The sequence below is a fragment of the Lipophrys pholis genome (assembly GCF_963383615.2).
Source record: "Lipophrys pholis genome assembly, chromosome: 7".
Lineage (NCBI taxonomy): Eukaryota > Metazoa > Chordata > Actinopteri > Blenniiformes > Blenniidae > Lipophrys > Lipophrys pholis.
The window spans coordinates 19,328,951-19,349,771 of record NC_137638.1 but is presented as its reverse complement, the minus strand read 5'-3'; the positions used below and the strand labels follow the sequence as shown (position 1 = coordinate 19,349,771).

At 40.9% G+C, this 20,821-nt stretch overlaps 2 protein-coding genes across 2 annotated transcripts in view; both read right to left on the bottom strand.

The window, feature by feature from the left end:
• pip5k1bb (phosphatidylinositol-4-phosphate 5-kinase, type I, beta b) overlaps positions 1 to 12,821 on the bottom strand; it is a 35,543-nt gene extending 22,722 nt beyond the window's left edge. Inside the window, exons 1-4 of the mRNA XM_080466609.1 lie at positions 12,573 to 12,821; positions 1,307 to 1,400; positions 1,154 to 1,222; positions 314 to 444 (exon numbers count right to left, since the gene is read on the bottom strand). Of these exons, the coding sequence (XP_080322735.1) occupies positions 314 to 444; positions 1,154 to 1,222 (200 nt within the window). The 5' untranslated portion in view covers positions 1,307 to 1,400; positions 12,573 to 12,821. The remainder of the gene's footprint in view (positions 1 to 313; positions 445 to 1,153; positions 1,223 to 1,306; positions 1,401 to 12,572) is intronic.
• A 1,235-nt stretch (positions 12,822 to 14,056) lies between these two features.
• LOC308112508 (uncharacterized protein) lies at positions 14,057 to 18,346 on the bottom strand. The gene is made up of 8 exons (XM_080468073.1): positions 18,216 to 18,346; positions 16,242 to 16,328; positions 15,922 to 16,152; positions 15,664 to 15,693; positions 15,300 to 15,434; positions 14,937 to 14,996; positions 14,803 to 14,858; positions 14,057 to 14,707 (listed from the first exon to the last, which is right to left on the bottom strand). Exons 2-7 carry the CDS (start codon positions 16,246 to 16,248, stop codon positions 14,848 to 14,850), a joined length of 474 nt encoding a protein of 157 aa, XP_080324199.1. The 5' UTR covers positions 16,249 to 16,328; positions 18,216 to 18,346; the 3' UTR covers positions 14,057 to 14,707; positions 14,803 to 14,847.
• Positions 18,347 to 20,821: the final 2,475 nt, after the last annotated feature.

Sequence of the window (20,821 nt, the reverse complement as noted above, 5' to 3'; positions counted from 1 at the left end):
TTGAACCTGGTCTTCACCCCCTTATCATTCATTCCCTTTACAGAACCAGAAAAGTGTCACAGTCAATGAGCAGCCTGTTACCACCTACACATAATCTGTTTCTAATGAAGCAGCTTTCTGATTCACCAGCTCCTGCAGATGAATAACCTTGAGCTTATGCAAACGTCTCTTCCACTGTAAGGTCTGTTCTGATGACAGGGTACAAACCTTTGCAAGACAATTAACTCGGCTGCTGAGAGAGTGCTTCTAAAACAATACAGAGAGTCTTGCTGTGTGCTTATGCCTGATCGTGGTGACGTGACGTAGCACTGACCTGGGCAGAAAGACGCTCTCCACCACGTAGAAGTCTTGCATAAGCACATCTCTGTCGGGCTTGGAGGTGAGGTTACCGACTGTATAGCCAATACCAAGCTGAATAGCCCCTTTCAAGGCTGACGATGTGGTCTTTGAGAGGAAAATGTAAGAGAAAATATCACATAATTCATCAATGCCTTAAATCACTTCACATCAGCTATACAATACAACCAGTGTCATAATAATTGAAAACTAAAACAAAGGCTGCAACAAATTTGTTCGGCATGTAAAAAATTGTTATTGTGATAAACATAGCAGTTTGATCATATTTAATTAAATCAAGCAAAAGCATATAAACCAAAATTAAAAGAAAGGCCCACTCATACATTCTGTTTACAATATTTTCCACAGAAACAACCTTAACAGGCTGGGACATAAATATACTGGTGGTGTTACTATGTGAATGGCCACCACAAAGAGACCTTTGACTTAGTAGTGCCGACCCAAACAGAGTTTGGTTCCGTAGAAAGCCTTGCGATGGCTCAATCTTAAAACAAGCTGCCATGAGCAGTGACGTCTGCATTTAAAAAAAAAAAAAAAAAGTAAAGTAAAGTAAAGAAAACAAGTGTAACCAGCACTTGAATGATCTCTGGCAGCTGGCCCTGGCAGGGGTCGGACATTATGTGCTCTAGAAAGACATTTTAAGGACTCAAATGACTCAGACTTAATGGCCTTTCGGATTTGTTGGCTCTAAACTGCGTCATTCCAAAATAACTGTTATGGGACCAGGTTCATATTCACCATCACAGGCAAATAAAACCAAGCACACTGAGACTCTTGTATTAATAGAGTAGTTCACCTTCTTGTATGTTTTCTCTCTGCTTGTACTCCAAGGCCCTCCCATCCCATTTTCTGTTGTAGTTGACATCTGAAAAAGACCCGAGTAACGGCGAGTTATTTCACAGCTCATAAAAAACTCAAATTTGCTCAGGAGTACATTGCACAAACTCACCTTGCTTCAGAAAAAGCTGTGCCTGACAAACAGCGATCAGGGCAACGGCTCTCGGTTGACAGGTTCAGCAAACATCAGGAGTTTTCCCAGGACCCTTTGCAAGGGTGCAGAAAAAATTACAGTCACACTATGCTGAGAAAATACAGGGCAAAATATTGCTGGCAGATAGTGCATTACAGTAAGTAAATCTGCTGAAATGTTGAGATGTGGCAGGCTGAGCACAACAGGGAATATGTCCACGAGCAAAAGCTCTTTAATTAACTGCGATACACTTGTGTGCTTTCAGTTTGAGGGCATTTTAATGCCGTCGCACTCCTCTTAATCACTGTCTTATAGGAGAGGCAATTTAGCTATCACAGTCACTCCTGACTCATGAACTGTGTACATATGTGTGTAACAATCATCCTCTCATTAGAATAATACTGTCCCGCTGGCCACATCAATCCCCACTCCAGGCCGGGGAAGATTGTACTTTAAATTCATCTCCTCGATTTTCATCGCAGCAAACTTTTCTGTTTCAATCTTTCAGGTTTCATGAGGTGAGATTAACACTTCATAACAATTCATGAGGAAGCCCAACTATAATTGTGAGTATACTTTATGTTAAAGAGGTTTAGCCCCAGGGCTGGAAGTGATCCGCAGACTCACAGCACAACAACAGCCTCACTCTGCACAACACACGTCTCTCATTTCCCTAAATGTTCTCTATTAATTTCACTGCACCTCTCCCCGACTCTCCCTCTGCCTCCTAATTTGTCTCATTTGACTCTTTCCTCCCTCCCCAAAGGATTTAAGGCAGAATGACATAACTCAGTGAAATTGTGCCTCGGTGTTCTCTGAAATCAAGGACACAGGAATGGAAGTGAGGAGCAAAAGCTTGATTTAAACCCAAGCAAATTTTGGACCGTGCTTGACAAGTTCTGGCAAGTGTGCAGTCCCCACACCGTCTGCATATAAATGTACCTGCCGGTCTCTGAGTCTCCCCCGAGTATTCCACAATGTCTCTGTGTTTAGTGCCCACAGAGCGACGTTCTCCAGTCACCTGATTACTGAGGAACCACCAGAACATTTATCCCAGCAAGTAAGAATGGCTCAAACTGATAATAGACGTTTCAGAAAAAAACATTTATGCATGAATGCATTCACTGCCGACTCCATTAGACAGTCTTGTACAAGCCAATGTGAGCCAGTATATGCTCTGCCCGACATTGATTTGGGGGGGGGGGGGGGGGGGGCAAATCTGTCCCCCGCTCTATGAGAGAAACGCACTAAAAAGCAGGTTATCTGAAATAGTCAGAAAGTCAAGTTTGACAATCTGGTCTTCTTGTTTTCACATAAGTTTCAAAGACTTGTGTGTTTCAATTTCTGTAAAAACTGAGCATGCACTCATCAGTTGGTCATGGCTGTTAAAATCCATAGAAACTTAGAAAATGTCCATTTGGCCGCCTCTGGGTACAGGGGCCATCACCGCAATTTGTACAATAGACTTGGCTCACTTTTATGTGCGATACCTTTCCTGCAATAAAAGGGATTTCAACCCCGGTTATTCACACTTCGGGTCGAGACTTTTAATTAGATCTGCCAAAACGCGTGACGAAGATCCATCAACGGGCATTTAACAAAGGATGGCTCACAAAACTTTGGAAACCTGGTGGGTCAATTTTCATGAACTCAAATACTTTGTGCAATTAGTTATGCAGTATCACTTAATGCATAGTTTTAATTAACTGTCCCTGCACTTGTACTGTATTCAGGTCAACAAATGTGGGTTTTAATAAATGAAATATCAGTTCTCAACTTTCAATTATTTGTAATTATAAGAAAAATGGCGTGCACCCACAGTCCAACTTCAGCAGATGTCCAAGATGGTGTCAAACTCCCCACATTCCCCATTCATCCGTCCACAAAAGACGAGATGTGCAATACCTATTCCTGCCTCTCTTTATTGACCAAGTTTTGTTTTGGTTTCATCACGTGTTTCTAATACAGACAAGTATTTACTGCCTTTGTAAAGCTCAAGAGTGATTCAGGAGCTTCTGGCTTAATCTACTGCTGAACAACCAACTCTTAAGGAACACTTTCATTATCAAAGTCACACGATCAGAGAAAGAAACTATGCTTGTTGAATGTCTGTGTGACAGCCTTGATTAAAAAATAGACTCATGTGCCTTGAGAGGAGTACACATTCATATGTATAAGTCAGATATGAAAAGAATGAAGCAGATACCAAGCTCCTATCTCCAGACTTTCCCCCTTATCTTTACATAGGCTCCTCTGTTGCTATAAACACAGAGACAACACCAGACAGGTTTTGGCTGCTCACCTCACTGCAGTATGTGTTTATCTTTGTTTTGGTCGAAACAGCATTTATATCTTTTCTATCACATTTATAATAATATCCTGTCTTTGTTATGAAGGAACACACACACACACACACACACACACACACACACACACACACACACACACACACACACACACACACACACACACACACACACACACACACACACACACACACACACACACACACACACACACACACACACACACACACACACACACACACACACACACACACACACACACACACACACACACACACACACACACACCTCATTAACTCAGCTTGACTGCAGAGACAACGATCTTCTCATAGCTTTAACCTGAACTGAGGTGGCATTATAAAGTCCTATGACTGATTATTAGTTCTGTCAGTAGAAGTGAATTTCTGCAATGAGGTGTTGATCCACCTGAGCTGTAACACTCTACGACTGGATATGTGCTCTGAACCCGAGGAATGTTAATAAGCCCATCTGGCTCTCAGCTCAGGCCTGGCTAGAGTGTCAGTGTCAAAATGAATTGTGTCAATGAGTTGTGCCTCTCTTTTTCTCTCTCACCTGACCCCAAAACCTAGCCAGCACTCAAACAGACTGTTTCCAGAACAATCTGCGAGAGGCCAGCAGCTGGAGAGAACAACAGCGGCTCTCTTGTTTGTCTGTTAACAAAAGACAGCCAGACAGACCGACAGACATATGGATGAAAATGGACGGAGGGATGATTGTAAGCAGCTGTGTCTTACCAATGTCATACACTCTCACTGCAAATAGCAGTGGCAAACAGGAATACAAGAGTGCACTTATATGCTGTTACACAGCATGTAAAACGATACATTGTAGGTCACAAACATAATACCGTGTCCTCCAAATAGAAAAATGCACTTTTGTCAGATCAATGCTTCTGTAGTTAGAGGGTGGATGTTTTGTGGTTTGGATTTGGATGAGAAACAAATGGGTAAAGTGACCCAACCAATCAATGAAAAGGAAACCTTACACTTGAAAGTGTAAATCTGAATAATAAAGCACTTAGACCTGCCGTGTATATTGGAGCGAAGCTGTGGGTTGGTTATTTCTGTGGCTCTGGGAAAGTCAAGCAAGGTCACAGACTTCCCAGTAAACCTGCTTCTGCACAGTGAAAAGATGAAGAACACACTGGCTCCAGATACCCTTTTAAACTGATTCTACACAAAGACGATATCCAGTACCATTGCAAAACCTTTGCCACTGCAAAATCCTTTGGCAAATACATTTCAGGATCAGCTGTGACCGGATCTTTGTCAACATTTCAACTTGGTCAACAAGGTACTTTTTACACACCTTATTTTTCTTCCCTGTCGAGCATTCTTCTCTGAAAAGGTGCTATATAATTAAACTTTGCGTACTTACCTCTTCTCATCAGCTGTCTCTTTGTTTTTGAACAGCCGTCAACACGCCCTCGTCAGAAACTCTACCACCCTTCAAACAAACACACTTGAGTGCAGATCAAACATTGCATCTCATGCCATATCTCCTCCAAGGTTTCACAGTTATTGCCAACGGTGCCACTGAGCCTCTGAGGAAGTCACGTAACGACTCTGCAGCAAAGCTCGCCAAGTGAAGGAAAATATGCTTCCGAGACACACAGACATGGACCGTCTGGTGTGACCATTATGCAAATCAAATAAATCTCATCCGTCAAAAGGTCTGAGTAGCTGTAATGGTCCCTTAATGATTGCAGTGGTTGTGATATCAAAGATCGAGGCAGGACTCAACCAGATCAGTCAACATCTGTAACTAAGCAACACAAAAAAACAACAATTGAAAATCAAGTATTTCTACAAACTGATATATGACAAAGACAGAACAACACTTCCTCACATCTATCCAAGACGTCAGTGGCGAGTCCCACAATTACTATCACAAGCACACAGATGCCTCATATAGGTTCCCAATTTACTCGGCTTTGCTTCAGTCCCCAGATACTATTGAATTACTACAGCAGATTGGAGACTTAATGTAGAATCAATAGCAGAGCAGCAACGCAGGGTGCCGAGGACCAAACTGCTGGGCTACCATGACCTCCACAATCCCACACTGAGATGTGAGATAAGCAGAGATCTGGATTTGGATGGACACAATCAAAAAGATGCACAGGAGGTGAGATTAGCTTGACTAGAGGAGGAGGATTGGCCTGATCAATTTAGCGGTTTTTATTCTTGAACCAAGTTCACAGGAACTAAAAAACAAAACACAATTATATTGTTTTTATCGCTGCCTCTGCTAATCTCCTTCAAGTAATTCACTATGATAAACAGTCAATATTTGAGCGTCAAAAAATGTATTGAAGTGCCCTGAAACAGATTGATGTGAAAGAAGCAGTAACAACGTAAACCTAAAAGGCTGCAACACAAACTTTCACATACTTTCTACCAATGAATTAGTTCGGGTTGTTATGTTTTGTGTTCTGTCCTGTACTTTCTTCTGTCCTGAGGAGGTTTGTTTGTTTGTTATCATCTCTCTGACGGGACAAGATGTGATGAATTGTATCTGTGAACACAAGGCGCTGTGCAGCACTGCAGAGCTTTGTGTGTGTACGTGTCTGTAATATATTAGAATTTGTACTCACATTATAGAAGCCTGGTTGAGCCTATTACACATTGTGGTTTGGCATCCAATCGAAAGACAAGACTACTACCTATGTTAAAAAATTATTTAAATAAAAAATGCTTCAGATTAGTCCTCTGGAGAGTTTATCCTGATTTTCAATGTTAGTAGGCCTCCTACAACTTTGCAACAGGGGTAGAGCAGACTGATCTAGTATGTTCACGTACGCACAATAAGCATGACTAAAGATGAATGATTAGGACTACTGGACAAAAACACCAAGACAGTGATAAAGACAGTTTGGGTGGTTAAAAATAAAGTAAGAAAGCAAAATATTGGTGAAATGAGGAATGAGTCAGATTTAAAGAATGGGTAATGATGCACTGAAAACAGCCATGATGCATTACCGAGTGCAGACAGAGGAGAACGTACAGTGTGTACTGAGCATAGCATCATCCTCAATCTGGAGATTATATTTCTGGCAGAGATTAAATGGTGTGCATGAGTGAGATGTAGCACTGACCATGTAATTATACCTCTAAATGTACATATTGCAATTGTTGTGCATGATGATGGTGTTTGACCTTTTAGTAACATGGAGGATGGGGAAGTACTTACAGAGCACTTTGACCTTTCGAGTGAGAGTCTTGGAAGCAGGGATGAAAAGGTGGAGGAGAGTCGAAGGAAATTATGTAAAGTTTTGTACAGCTGTGTTGCTTCCCATGATGCATCAGTGTATAGCAGTGCCGAGTGCCAAGTAGTTTTTCTTGCAGGAGAGAAATAAAACTATTGTGGTGTTAAGTGTGGCATTGAAGAAAAGAGTGAGTGTATTTCATTTTGCCTGATGAAGTGGATACCAGAAAGTCTCGGAGAAGGTCTGTCAGTCTGTGTATTTGTAATTCAAAGAGCGTTTCACTGGAGTTCCACTCTGCATGAGGAGCAGCGCGGAGGAGGTCACCCTCTGTGTCCAGAGAGTCATGTGATTCGGCTGAGGGAATGGAGGGGGAGAGGGAAATATAGAGGGTAGTATATGGAAAGAAAACAGACAATGTTTTCTAAAGACGCTGACACAGAGAGGAGCAGCTTTGACGCAGCACAGCACGACGCTCTCCGAGACGAGAACACATGACAGCAGACTTATTATGCTCAATATGTTGGCGAGCAATCCCCGGCTCCTCACGTCGCGGTCAGTGGAAAACATGGTCACATGCATAAAGACAATAAAGCACAGACTTGTCCATGATGGCCAAGCCCATCTTAACGGAACTCTGCAAACGTCTTCTCAACTCAGACAGACGGGTTTATTACCAAGTCATCTCACCCTGACAAGTGGTTGGCCATGAGAGGAAGAGCTCTGCTTATTGCCCTGCCTTTATTGATTTGGGTCACAGGTTGCTACAGGAAAGGGGGAAGAATTTCATTTGGTCAGCTCTCTCCACTCTTTGTTTTTCTCCAGCTTGTTTGTCTTCACCCATCCTTCTCTGTCCTGCTCTCTCACTCCAGCACCCGAGGGTCTCCTAAGTGGGCCCCTGTAAACCTCACAATTATCAGTGCAGGAACGTGGGGAGGGGGTACACGGGGGACTCAGTGAGCCAAAACAACAACAACAACAAACATTACAACCTCCGAATAATCTGAATTCCTGCGAGGCTGCCAACCAACCGCTCTGCCAGCAGCCACAAAACAACCAATCGTGAACACAGAATAATAATAAAGCATCACTGCAGCCCTCCTGTTTTGAACTCTCTCGGATGCTGCTGTCGACGTTCTGCGAGACCACAGAGTAGGTTACTCCACTTTTGAGGTCATTCAGATCGAAACAATAACTCTGGGAAGTCCTGCATCGGTATTCAGCTGCCTGAAAGTAAATGAAGGCCATTTTACTCTGACGCAGAGACGAGAATGTCTGTATGAACTTGAATTAAAGACGCCAATAAGGCAGAAAAACGACTCTGACAGCCAAGAAAGTGTCAAGTCACATAATTTAGATTGCATAACATGCCGTGTGTATTTGTATTTTCTCTTTAGAGGATGCATGAAAAGTCTGTCCACAGAGGCTGAACAAGCGTTCAATGCTATTCCTATCATCATCAACATTACTTCTGTAGTGTAGGTTCAAAATGTTTAAAGTATGTCTTTACTAAACTACATTTAAATATCTGCCATTTCTGACACCAAGATCGTCCCTGACTTGGTGAATACATCCACCTCAAATGTTACACTAAATACCAGCCAACTAAAACAACTTTTCTTTAGAGCCTTGTTTGCTGTACTTTTTCATGTTTTAATATATCCAGTTGACTTTTTAACTAAAACTACTGGCTGTGGTCTGTGACTGTGTGTATAACATCAAAAGCTGCAAAGCTCCGTAAAGTAAATTACAAAAATCTTTGAATCTATACTCACAAAACACAAAATTCAACATTCTGTAACATGGAAACACTCTTAAAAAAAACACAGAGACATCAACTTCTCTTGGAACATCACAGCAGGAGTGAAAAAAACCTTTTATTTGCCTATAAAGAGTAAATAAAGCTGAACCGAGCAAAGCTGTAGAGTCAATGCAGCTAAATCTAAAGGTGTAAATGCATCTATGCTTCAGAAAGTGAATGAAAAATGAAAGAATCTTCTTTGAGAATTTTGAAAACCACAGAACATGAAACAGCAGTCTCAAGTCAACACCCCTAATAACACACAAAATAAAAACTGAAGTTGTTGGCACACCATTTCCTTATTTTCACATGATAGTTTCTCTGTGCTTCACAAAACTTTATAAAACGTGACATGTGACCCACCAATAGAACCAAACCTTTTTATAAACTTTAGTTTATAATTGTGAGACTAATATAATGACAGGCTCTGCTACGCACAAAAACCACAAGCTTCAGGGTGATCATCCATGTGTGCATAGCAAGGTAAGTTAATGATAAAGTCCTGACGGAGGCTTGGAGGCAATCAGTAGTGTGTGATATGTGCTGACATGAGTGCAGCCAGCCAATGAATGAGGAACAATAAAACAGATAACAGACAGACGGAGCTGCCCACGCAGCACTGTTCACAAAGGTGTGGATTTTAAATCTCATCAGATCAATAGAGTCAAACCTGAGGCCCATTTATAATATTTATGCTTCGAACAGCTTTCTTCCGCAGGGCTCTGATTCACAGTGCCGGATATGAACTTCCGAAACAAATTAGCAGCAGGGTGTCATGTGTATTTTTATGTCTGATTCAATCCATGACTTACATGTCTAATCAACTCTAACTGAACGTTGTTGTATGTTCTTGATTAAATTGGATGTTGGACAATATAGTATGAAAAGGCATGTTGGGATCTGAAATGATGCTGGAATCTAAAAAAAAAAGAAAAGCAAATACATCCAGACTACATTAAAAAAAAATGTTTGTGGTTGGCCTCAAAGGCTTTTTTCACATTTTGTCCTAAATAGCTACTTTAATATTTGATTAACTGAACGCAGTGTTAGATTAACCAATAAGACGGTTATCACTGATAGATGTGCCAAACAGCCTGGCAATGACTTGCAACAAAGAAGCAGTAGTTAATAACAGTGAGTGACAAGATGAATAATGGTAAAACTGTCTACTACAGGAGTTGCAGTTAAAGTAAAGTGATCACGTGTTTATTGATTCAACTGAGCTGATGAAATAAACATCTAAAGAGTAGATGACCTGAGATTCTTAACCTAAGACAACATAAAAAATAAAAAAAACATACATACAATACAGAATACAAATACATATGTAGCTTCAACTGTGAATCCAGATTTTCAGAGAACCTTAATTATAACACTTAACTACAAACAAAACGTCAATACACAGTGTGTCACTACATAGTGGGGGTGAGAGAAGAAAAATTAAGGTGTAACAAGAAGTGAAATCACATGAAAGACAAACCTTAACTGCTGCCAGATTACATTGTGACAACACAGATGGGCTTTTTGTCCTATCAGAACATCTTAAATGTAATGAGAGACGATACGGAGCCACGCCCATGTGGACACACTGATCAGATGAACGATTATCAGCAAGAGAGGAACGGCGCTGGAGAACTACTGTTCAGGGCACGGACTTACGCAACTGTCTTAATGAGGCTCATATGCTTGCTATTTCGGTCCTATCACTACTAGGATCCCATGGTACTGTATGAGCACAGTACACAAAGTGCTCTTTGACCCAAAATCACAAGACTACGCTAAAAAAAAATCCCTCCAGCTGGTAAGTGTTGTGCTACCTCTTCACAGGAAACTCAAGCAGCTGGAAAAGGAAAACACCGATGATAAGAATAGGTGGCACTCCGCTTTCAGTTCCAGTGTTAGTGATCAAGAGCTGCAGCTAAAAAAATCATCAACTTATTGCTAATGTGAGACTAAGTGAGATGCACCACAGGGGAAACGGTGACAAAGAGAGTTGTGAATCAAAAAATAAAGATTACTCGTGTCAATGTATGGCGCTTTTGGGTGATGGGCGTGATCTACCGATTATGCTGTGGACATAATGAATCCTTGATTAGAGCACATATGGGCTGATCACACAAGCATTGGTCGATAAGGGTTAGGGTTTAGGCCGTAAGGCTTAGGGTGACGTCGATCACTCTGAGCTAAGTGTTTGGGAGCGTGAGCGACAGAGTTCTGCACAATTAATGGATTCATTATTTGAAAATGTATTGGTAGCTCATGCAAATTGCCGAAAAGCCCTTTACATCAGCAAGGTTTTACTTCTGCGGTGCTGAGGCACTTCTGCCGCTACTCTGGTGGAAAATATTACATAACACACAGATGCTTTTCACTCCGATAAGCAACATATCAGTGCAAGGGGCAGCAGGCAGCACACGATAGGAGCTCAGGTGTTACTCCTAAAGAGACAGCAGGAGATTTGCATGAGCTGCTTTCCCTTTCAAATGTACTGTGCCGCAAGCTGATCAACCCGGGTCGAGTCCTCCATCCCCCCCAGGCAAATGAGGAAACACAGGGATCGTAAGAAAAATACACACTGATTGTTCAACATTACAAGTTGTACTTTGCCTTATGAATGTCCTTTAGGTCTGTATGATTCACATGTCTTTTGTTTTTATCACTACTTATTAACAGTTTGTCTGTTTTCGTCCTCATTTCTAGAAACAATCATGATACACGTTGGAGATATGATGTTCAGTTGAGACAGTCACAGGACAATGTCGAACAAACTTTACATTTCAGACAGATGGACTATGATGAGGTAGTTTAAATATGGGCTAATTTATTATTCAATCCACCCAGCTGGTGGAAACAGAAACACCATTGCACCTCTAACAAAGTGACATTGACAGCGTATTTGAAAATCAAACACCCATCAGATATCCACATTTTCTAACTGAAAATACAATGTTTTGTGTTTCATTTAAACCCAGGCTCATGAGATGGTAATCAATTATGGTTACTAGCTCAGATTATAATTTTTAGATCATACACAAAAAACCAGTTGTCTCTTTTTCATGGGGTCTGTCAGAAGCAGAGATGGACTGAATCAGGGGAGAGGGAGCTGTGAACTGCTCACATCCAGGTGGGAGAAATGTAGCACCTCACTGTAAAATGCAGTGATAATGTGATAGATACTGAGAGTTAGGCCAGTGGTGAACTAGTAATGCGCCAAAGGGAACAGGAGCTGAATACAGACAATCTCAAATCTGAAGTGCAGCACATAGAAAAATATTAAAGCAGCAGCAGGAGGGGGGAAGTTTCTGAGCTCGCTCTTGAAGCAGAATGTAATATTATAAGTATTGTTCTACCCACAGCAAGGGGAAAAAAAATAATGTCAGATTGCCATGTTCACGGTCACTATTTCCTTCTTTTATGCCCTCATGCGCAATCATGAAACAACCTTGCCTCATTTCCCATCAAACTACCTGTTTCTGTCTGAATGGGCCAGACAGAGTCGCAGACACACAAACAAAAACACTTCCTCATAAATTAGGAAACAGCAGCATGATGTTGCTACAGCAAACAGAAAATCCCTCCAGACCCAATAGAGCCCACAGTAAGAAAGCTGTATTTGTCTGAGTGCGTCCAGCAGGAATTGGTTGAGAAGGAACCTGAACTGCCTTCAACAGCACACCTTTCACCAATTATTAAATAAAGAAGAAATCATGACTTCACGAAAAATTATTTTTTTGTCTTCTATTTTTATAGATGGGAAGTTGATCTTAATATCAGACGAATGAATTCCACTGAATGGCAAGAGCAGCTTTGTTTTTCATCCCCCACTTCAAACCAAAACACAGAGAGGTGAAAGTCAGAGTCCGTGTCAGCAGTGACGAGTAGAAAAGCTTTTCCACATGCATCAAAACTCACAGCGATCGTCCTCTTCTGTCTGCAAATGCTTGTATTTCCCTCTGCGTGGCTGCTGCAGTCCTCTCAGAAAGCTCCTCTCCTCCCTCCAGCACGCGATCCGCCGGAAGATAAATAAATGAGAATAATGTACGCAGCGTTTATTTCCACCACAGGCTCACTGTCACTGCTGGAGAGTGTGTGTGTGTGTGTCTGCTCTGCTGGGAGCTCCAGTCCACTGTGTGTGTCTGTGTCACTGCCTCTTTACAACCCAGCCATCCAGTGCACCAATGACTGACGCAAATGTGGGGAAAACACGAACCTGCCCTCTGCAGGACAAATCCCACATTTGCTCTTGTTTTCATTTCATTGACGCACATAAAGTCAGATCTCAAAGGTACTGTAAGAAAGGCACAATTAAAAAGGCTAAAATGTGTGTGTGTGTGTGTGTGTGTGTGTGTGTGTGTGTGGTTTCTTGTTAAAACCACAAGAAATTAGGACAAAAACTGCTAAAATAGCTTTTAAAGAAAAAAAAACCCAACTAAATGACAAGGACTTCTTGGGATACAAGGATACAAAACTGCTTAAATAAAAGTGCTCAAACGATTAAAACAGCCAAAATGTCAAAATTGTCTCCAAAAAATGCTGAAAAAGAAACGTGAAACGTTTAAAACCAGATACAAAAAACTGCAGAAAATGTAATCAGATGTTCAGCATCCGAAATTGCAATTGAAACTTCATGAATGCAACATAAGATAGTTTTCGTATCAAAACTATATATGAAACTTTAGAAGCTGTGTGAGCCTCATATTAAAAGTTTAACATGTTTTGCGACTCTAGTTAGATTTGATTTGGTTGAAAGCAACAAAAATGGCTCTTTTGGTGATAAAGCTTGCAGATTGCCCTAGACCTTCTCACCAATCACCGATTTGTCCAATCCTGGTCCTGAAAGGCTGCTGTTTCAGAACAGCTGAACCAGAGGGTCACGTCTTCATCAAGCTTGTATCCAAAAAAAAGAGAAAAAGTCCAATTAGCCCCTTATTGCAGCTGGGAGAGGCCTAAAAGTTGCAGCTCTCCAGGACCAGGATGGGACACCAGAGCATTACAGTGAAGCCAGACACTAATGTCACTAACACACAAACCTTCAAGAAAAGAAAAAGGTCTCACGTCTATGAAATGAGCAAAAACACTTAGGATACTGCTTTTGTGTTTGAAGGAACTTCAGTTACTGTGACACAGGAGGAAACCAAAGGAAATCAGCATCAACACAGGAGAACATGAAAACGCGACACCTGAAACAAGTGGAGGCAAGTTATCAAAACAAACAAGACAAGACCGAGAGAGGAAACAAACACTCCACAGATTGTACAAACCATCGCGAGGAGGCGTTCAAACGTAACGCCCTACAAATCCCTTTTAATGCACGAGCTGGCTTTGCTAACAACACCAACAGACCTGACATCAGAGGTCAAGTGGCGTTTAAATAAAAAACAGCAAAGATAAGGTATGGTGTGAACACTTAGTTTTAGAAGACACAGCTATACACATGTACAGATGCATAACTCTTCACTCATCCCCTACAAACTCACATCCATGTAGAACAATCCTGGCATCCTGCAAAGAAAGAAACCAATAAACTGCCCAAGATGGCAAAATAAAGGAATAAGAAACTTAGAACAACTTCTCTCCCATAACACTTTTATTCCATTTGATAACCTAATTGAGTTGTCTTGGCGTTGGGGGAATCATGATTGTGAAAGAAAAGTTGCACCTTGGGAGCTGTTATAAAAAAAGTCACAGTTGCAGTGGATCTGAGCACCGCTGTCGTGTAAACAGACGCGCCAAAAGTGAAGAACGTTTTGCGGTTACACTCGATTTCGTTGTCGTGGAAACAGGGCCTTGGGCCTTAGATCTAAAGCGGAATGCCCTCCATCACCTCCACATTCACTTGAGGTAAAACTGTTGTCAGCACGTTCCTGGAGGGACGGCACTGGCAGTATGATAGGTTTAATGCTTGATTTTGATTTTGTTGATACCAGTCTGTGAAAATGGTCAAAAAAATGGTCAAAAAAACAGGAATGTGGCCAAAAAGGTTTGATAGATTCCAGCTGAGTCGTCACCCTGGAGAGGAGAGGTGGCATCAACTCGCTGGAGCATCCCTAAAGACACAACAACAACAAAAGAAGTTATTTTAAGATTTAAAAAAAGATATCTGGAGATTTCCTATACGACTGCATGTTTACTGTTCACTGACCCCAGACTAGTGTCTCCAGAGCTTCACGTTCCTTCAACGGAGCAGTTACACCACGCCTATGAAATAAGGTGATGTTAATATTATTTTATCATCAGAGACACAAAACAAACGTATAGAAAAATAATTTGATTTACTGTTTTGGTTGTTGCGTGGGCGTCGCTTCTTTTTGTAACAGAAGTAACAAGCGGACACACCTGCTGGTTCAAAACACTCATAGTTTAAAGATGAATCTATATAAATCTATAAATACACAAACAGACACACAAACTAATCGAATGACATCAGAAAATATAGATCCCACCTGACTTCATTTGAAAGAATAGTCAGACCACCAGCGAAGCGGGAAGAGAGGCGGGGAGCAAAGCAAGAACAAGTAGGATTAGAGCAAAAGCCAGGCGAGCAGACAAGCAATTCTTCATAAAGCTTCAAGAGTGGAGAGACTTGTCTTGTACTACATCATCATCGCTTTGGTACTGAAGAATATTTAGACTATTTACCTAAAAGTACGATGATCACAGCCACGACGATACCTATGATACAAGATTCAGAGCAGCTGTGGTGTGTCGGTGGCTCGGTTGGTGGGGCGGTCGTCTTCAAGTTGGAATGTTCCTGGTTCAAGTCCCCATCTCCACCTGGTCACGTGTTAAAGAGGACAAGACAATGAACCCCAAATTACTCCTAATGGATGGACGAGGCACCATTGCTGTGTGAATGTCATTAACAGTGTAAAGTGATTTGGGACTGCTCAATTGAAAAGCACTTATATAAGAGAAATCCATTTAGTATTTACCAATAATACAGAGAATGTGAATCACTGATCAATAAAAATAAGTTGTAAAGTCTATTTCTGCAAATACTTACCAATGGGTAATTTACAAGTGTCGTTGAAGTCTGTTTGAGAAAACACAGAAGTGTTACACACTGGTTCTACAATTGACGCAGTGACAAAACTTATCCTTTTTGCTGTATCTTACTTAAAGCTAATCTTTAACATGAAGAAATTCCCCATTTATTTTACTAGATTAACTATAAAAGATACAAAGAACCGAGATATTAACGTAATTTGTCATTTGGTTTCTTTGCAATGACAGCAACTGTGAGGAAAAGAAAACTATTTACCAGAACATTTCTCGGCGTAGAGGGAAATACCCGTCCCTTCAAATTCACAATACCGTTCGATGGAGGATATAAATGCGTGACCGTTGTACTGACAGACAAAATTGAGGGGTGGAGGGCCAGAGCACTCTGGGAGGGGGCTACTGATGTTTTGCAGTTTGTTGTTGCAAAAAACTCGAATGACATCCGTAGCACAGTTTGCCACGGTGCAGAAAAAAATCGCTTCAGCGGGACCTGTAACGTCACACAGTATGTTTTCATTAGATGTCAGACCTTTCAGTTAAATCAGGGGAATATTGAAGTTTGTAAAGTGTCAAACCTACCAAACATGGTGGAGATCAGTGTTGATGAAGCTCAGACTCAGTCCTGCTTTCCACCGCTGTTGTAACGTGTTGATCCTCCCACACCTCCTATCAAGACACACACACACGCACACACACACGCACACACACACACACACACACACACACACACACACACACACACACACACACACACACACACACACACACACACACACACACACACACACACACACACACACACACACGCACACACACGCACACACACGCACGCACACACGCACACACACGCACACACACGCACACACACACACACCAGGAGATGAGCAGAGAATAAACAGAAAAGTACTGACAAGGAAGTTCAACACAAAATATTACAAGACACCAGTGCACAAGATGAGATTCATTCATCTATTTCAAACATAAGTAAAAACATTATACACGGAAGTTGAAAATCTAGACGAAATAAAAAGAAATAACAGGACATCAAACAAGAACAGCAGGTAAATGAGGAGAACATGGAAATTGGGCACTGAAGTAAATAAACCCGTTGTTCCCAACACTTTTCCAAGGGAAGTCCTCAGTTTGTCTCCCAGAGCTGCTGTAGATTCTAGAAAGTCTTATTACAGTTTTCTTTGGCCCATGCAAATCTAATCTTGGCAACCGAAGAGCAAACAAATATGTCCCAAGTGCACTGACACCATTTAAAAAGGTATTCTTCCATATTATATGTAATTCCCACTAATCTGCCTCAATCACTTCCAAAAGAGAAAATAAACTGATTTATTCTGCCCCTGATTTGCTGGTACCGGTTTAAATAGAAATCAGAGCCAAGAAGCAGGATATGGGTTGGGGTTCCGAGGAGCACCGGTGGGCAGAACTTACAAATATATCCAAAATATCAGTTTGCTAAATTGTGGAAATGAGACTAAGCTCAAATAAGCAGAATGTGTTCCGCAACTTCTAGTATTTTCAAGTGGCTTGCTAAACTCACTCATAAATACGCTACACAATGACAATGTGCTCATCCCCATTTTTTTTTTTTTTTAAAGCTCATATAAATGGTTCTGCAACATTTTGATGACAACAGAGAAATCACATGATGCATATTACTGCCTGACAGACAGAAGCCACACAGTATATTTCAAAAGAATTCCTGTTTCAGTAGTTTACCTCAATACACTTGATTCACAACTTCCTGAACAAGTAACTGTGGCTACTGGATAGACCACCTTTTCCTTAAAGTGACGGAAGCTGAGAATTACCAAGGGAACTCGACACAACTCTGTGTCAGCTACAGGAAGGGGAGGGTGACAAAAAAAAAGTGGGCAATAGTTGCAGGTAATGTCAAACAGAGTGGAGCTGCGCTCATTTTCAAAACTTGGGCTTTGGGCCAAAACAGACTGAATCATCTGTCTGATGGACATTGAAGATGACCTTCTCAGAAAATTAACCTGTCAGCAGGAAAACAAGGAGGAGAGCCTTGTTTAAGGAAGGTAGAATAATGCAGGTTCACAGTCTTAGTGGGTCTTCCTTCAAGTTAAAAAATAAATACCACTGAGACAACCAACTTCAGCCACGTCGTGGATTTACTGACCAAAGTTGCAAGTTGCAAGTTCATGTTTCATCTCCGCATCTCAAAATGCGGCCGTTCAGCCACGTTCAACACGGACAGCCCCGGTACAAACCCCACCAGTCTGTAGCGTTATTTTCCATCCATTCCCTCGCAGTAGCGGGGACATAAAGAACTCCGTCAGTGCGTCTGAAGAATCACCGAGCCGCTGCTATTAAGGAAATATCGTCCTGGACGATTCTTCTTCCGTGGAAAAACACACGTTTATCCGAAAATATAGTTTAAATGTTGAAATTCCGACGTCTGTGTGATCGGGAGTCTCGACCAGGGCATCGCTATCTTTATGCGTACGAATGAATGAATGACAAGTACAAAGAGGTTAAAGTAAGAGTTCAAAAAATATAAATAAAGAAACTACTTACAGACCGCCGGCTAGCTGAGTCGGTAGAGCATGAGACTCACAGTCTCAATGTAATTCCTTCGTGTTCCAGGTACCACCCCCAGTGTGACTCTGCGGTCAAGCGAGCCGGCGTTGGCTGAAACAGCGCCATCTGAACACAAGCGAGCGTGCGGCCGCAATGCTGAAAGGGAACCCTTCAAAATAAAAGCCCAAGAAGCAGCGATAGACAGACAGAAAGACAGAGACAAAATAATTGGACGGACGGATGGATGGATCGAATGCAATATCTGTACAGACACAAAAGTGAAAATAAACCCTTTAACCCTTGTTTTTAATTGGCCATAAAAATGAATTCCTTATAGGTTTACACCTAATCTGAATCAGTACAATAGAAGACATGCTCATTTGTTACGACAAGCAATATGAAAGGAAATCACTGTAGAAATCTGGAGTAAATTACTGTTAAACTTGGATCTGATGATCGAAAGTAATGGTCTCTCACCTGTTTTCAATTGGCCATACAACTTTATTCCTTATAGGTTTACTCCTTATTTCACTACAGTACAATACTAGACATGCTCCTTTATTACTACAAGCAATATGAAAGGGAATTACTGTAGAAATTTGGAGTAAATTGCTGTTAAACTTGGATCTGACCATCGAATGTAATGGTCTCTTGCCTGTATTCAATTGGCCATAAAAATGAATTCCTTATAGGTTTACTCTTTAATGCACTTCAGTACAATACTAGACATGCTCCTTTATTACTACAAGCAATATGAAAGGAAATCACTGTGGAAATTTGGAGTAAATTGCTGTTAAACATAGGATCTGACCATCAAAAGTAATGGTCTTTCACCTGTTTTCAATTGGCCATACAAATGAATTCCTCATAGGTTTACTCCTTATTTCACTGGATCTTAATCGTTTTGATATTCATATTAAGTACGCCTTGCCCTTGGTGCTGCCATTTCTGAATTTCCCCTTAGGGCATCAGTAAAGTGGTGTCTTATGTTATCTTTCACATGCAAGCTGAACACAGCCTTACTTACATGCATAACCTCAGACTTACCATAAGAAGTATCACTAAAGATTTTGGAAAAAGTATGAAGAACTCTTGTCAGATTTAGAAAACTTTATTTACAAAGAACAAAAAAAACCTAAACAATAAAAAAAACAACTAAAAAAAACATTTGGTTTCAGGTGAAGAACTAACAGTTCCCACAGGTCCAAGTAGATTGCTTTTCGACTTCTGTGGCCCACTCTTCATCCCCCATTGCCACACATGGGGAGTGGAACCACTTCTTGCACTTTGTGCACTCAATCTGAAATAATGTAATGATTAACAGCAATTTACTCCACATTTCTACAGTGATTTCCTTTCATATTGCTTGTAGTAATAAAGGAGCATGTCTAGTATTGTACTGAAGTGAAATTAGGAGTAAACCTATAAGGAATTCATTTTTATGGCCAATTGAATACAGGCAAGAGACCATTATATTCGATGGTCAGATCCAAGTTTAACAGCAATTTACTCCAAATTTCTACAGTAATTCCCTTTCATATTGCTTGTAGTAATAAAGGAGCATGTCTAGTATTGTACTGTAGTGAAATAAGGAGTAAACCTATAAGGAATAAAGTTTTATGGCTAATTGAAAACAGGCGAGAGACCATTACATTTGATGGTCAGATCCAAGTTTAACAGCAATTTACTCCAAATTTCTACAGTAATTTCCTTTCATATTGCTTGTAGTAATAAATGAACATGTCTAGTATTGTACTGAAGTGAAATTAGGAGCAAACCTATAAGGAATTCATTTTTATGGCCAATTGAATACAGGCAAGAGACCATTACTTTCGATGGTTAGATCCTATGTTTAACAGCAATTTACTCCAAATTTCTACAGTAATTCCCTTTCATATTGCTTGTAGTAATAAAGGAACATGTCTAGTATTGTACTGTAGTGAAATAAGGTGTAAACCTATAAGACATTAATTTTCATTGAAAACAAGGGTTGAAGGGTTTATTTTCACTGATCCATCCATCCGACCATCCATTCATCCATCCATCCCTTCTACCTCTCTATCTGTCTATCGCTGCTTCCTGGGCTTTTATTTTGAAGGGTTCCCTTTCAGCATTGCGGCCGTACACTCCCTTGTGCTTTACCAAAAAGACGCTACAAAAAGCGCAGCAAGAAACAAGTGCGGGCTCAGTTGACGCTGCTTCAGCGAACGCCGGCTCACTTGACGGCAGTCCTCTACCTCCTTGGTAGGAGACAAGGGTCACTCTTTTGGTTCTGAAAGTACTTTTGTTTATGCAGAATCAGATTTATTTTAAATCACAATCGTTTCTGATATTCATTCCATTTTAAGTCCATTTATATTTCCACAGTGGTTTAATGTTAACCGTGAATGTCGGGGACTTGCGTTCAAATTCCTCCAGGTTTGTTTTTGTATGATTGTGATTAATGTTTAACAAGCTGGTTTCATGTCAAAGAACGAGCCTTTTCATGTCAAGATTTCAGTAAGACATTCAGCATGACAGGAAACTCATTCATAAAGTCAGTGTCTTAGACAACGGAAAAGGCAGCATGTTTGTAAGCAACCAAGGAAGCAGTGCATTATGTT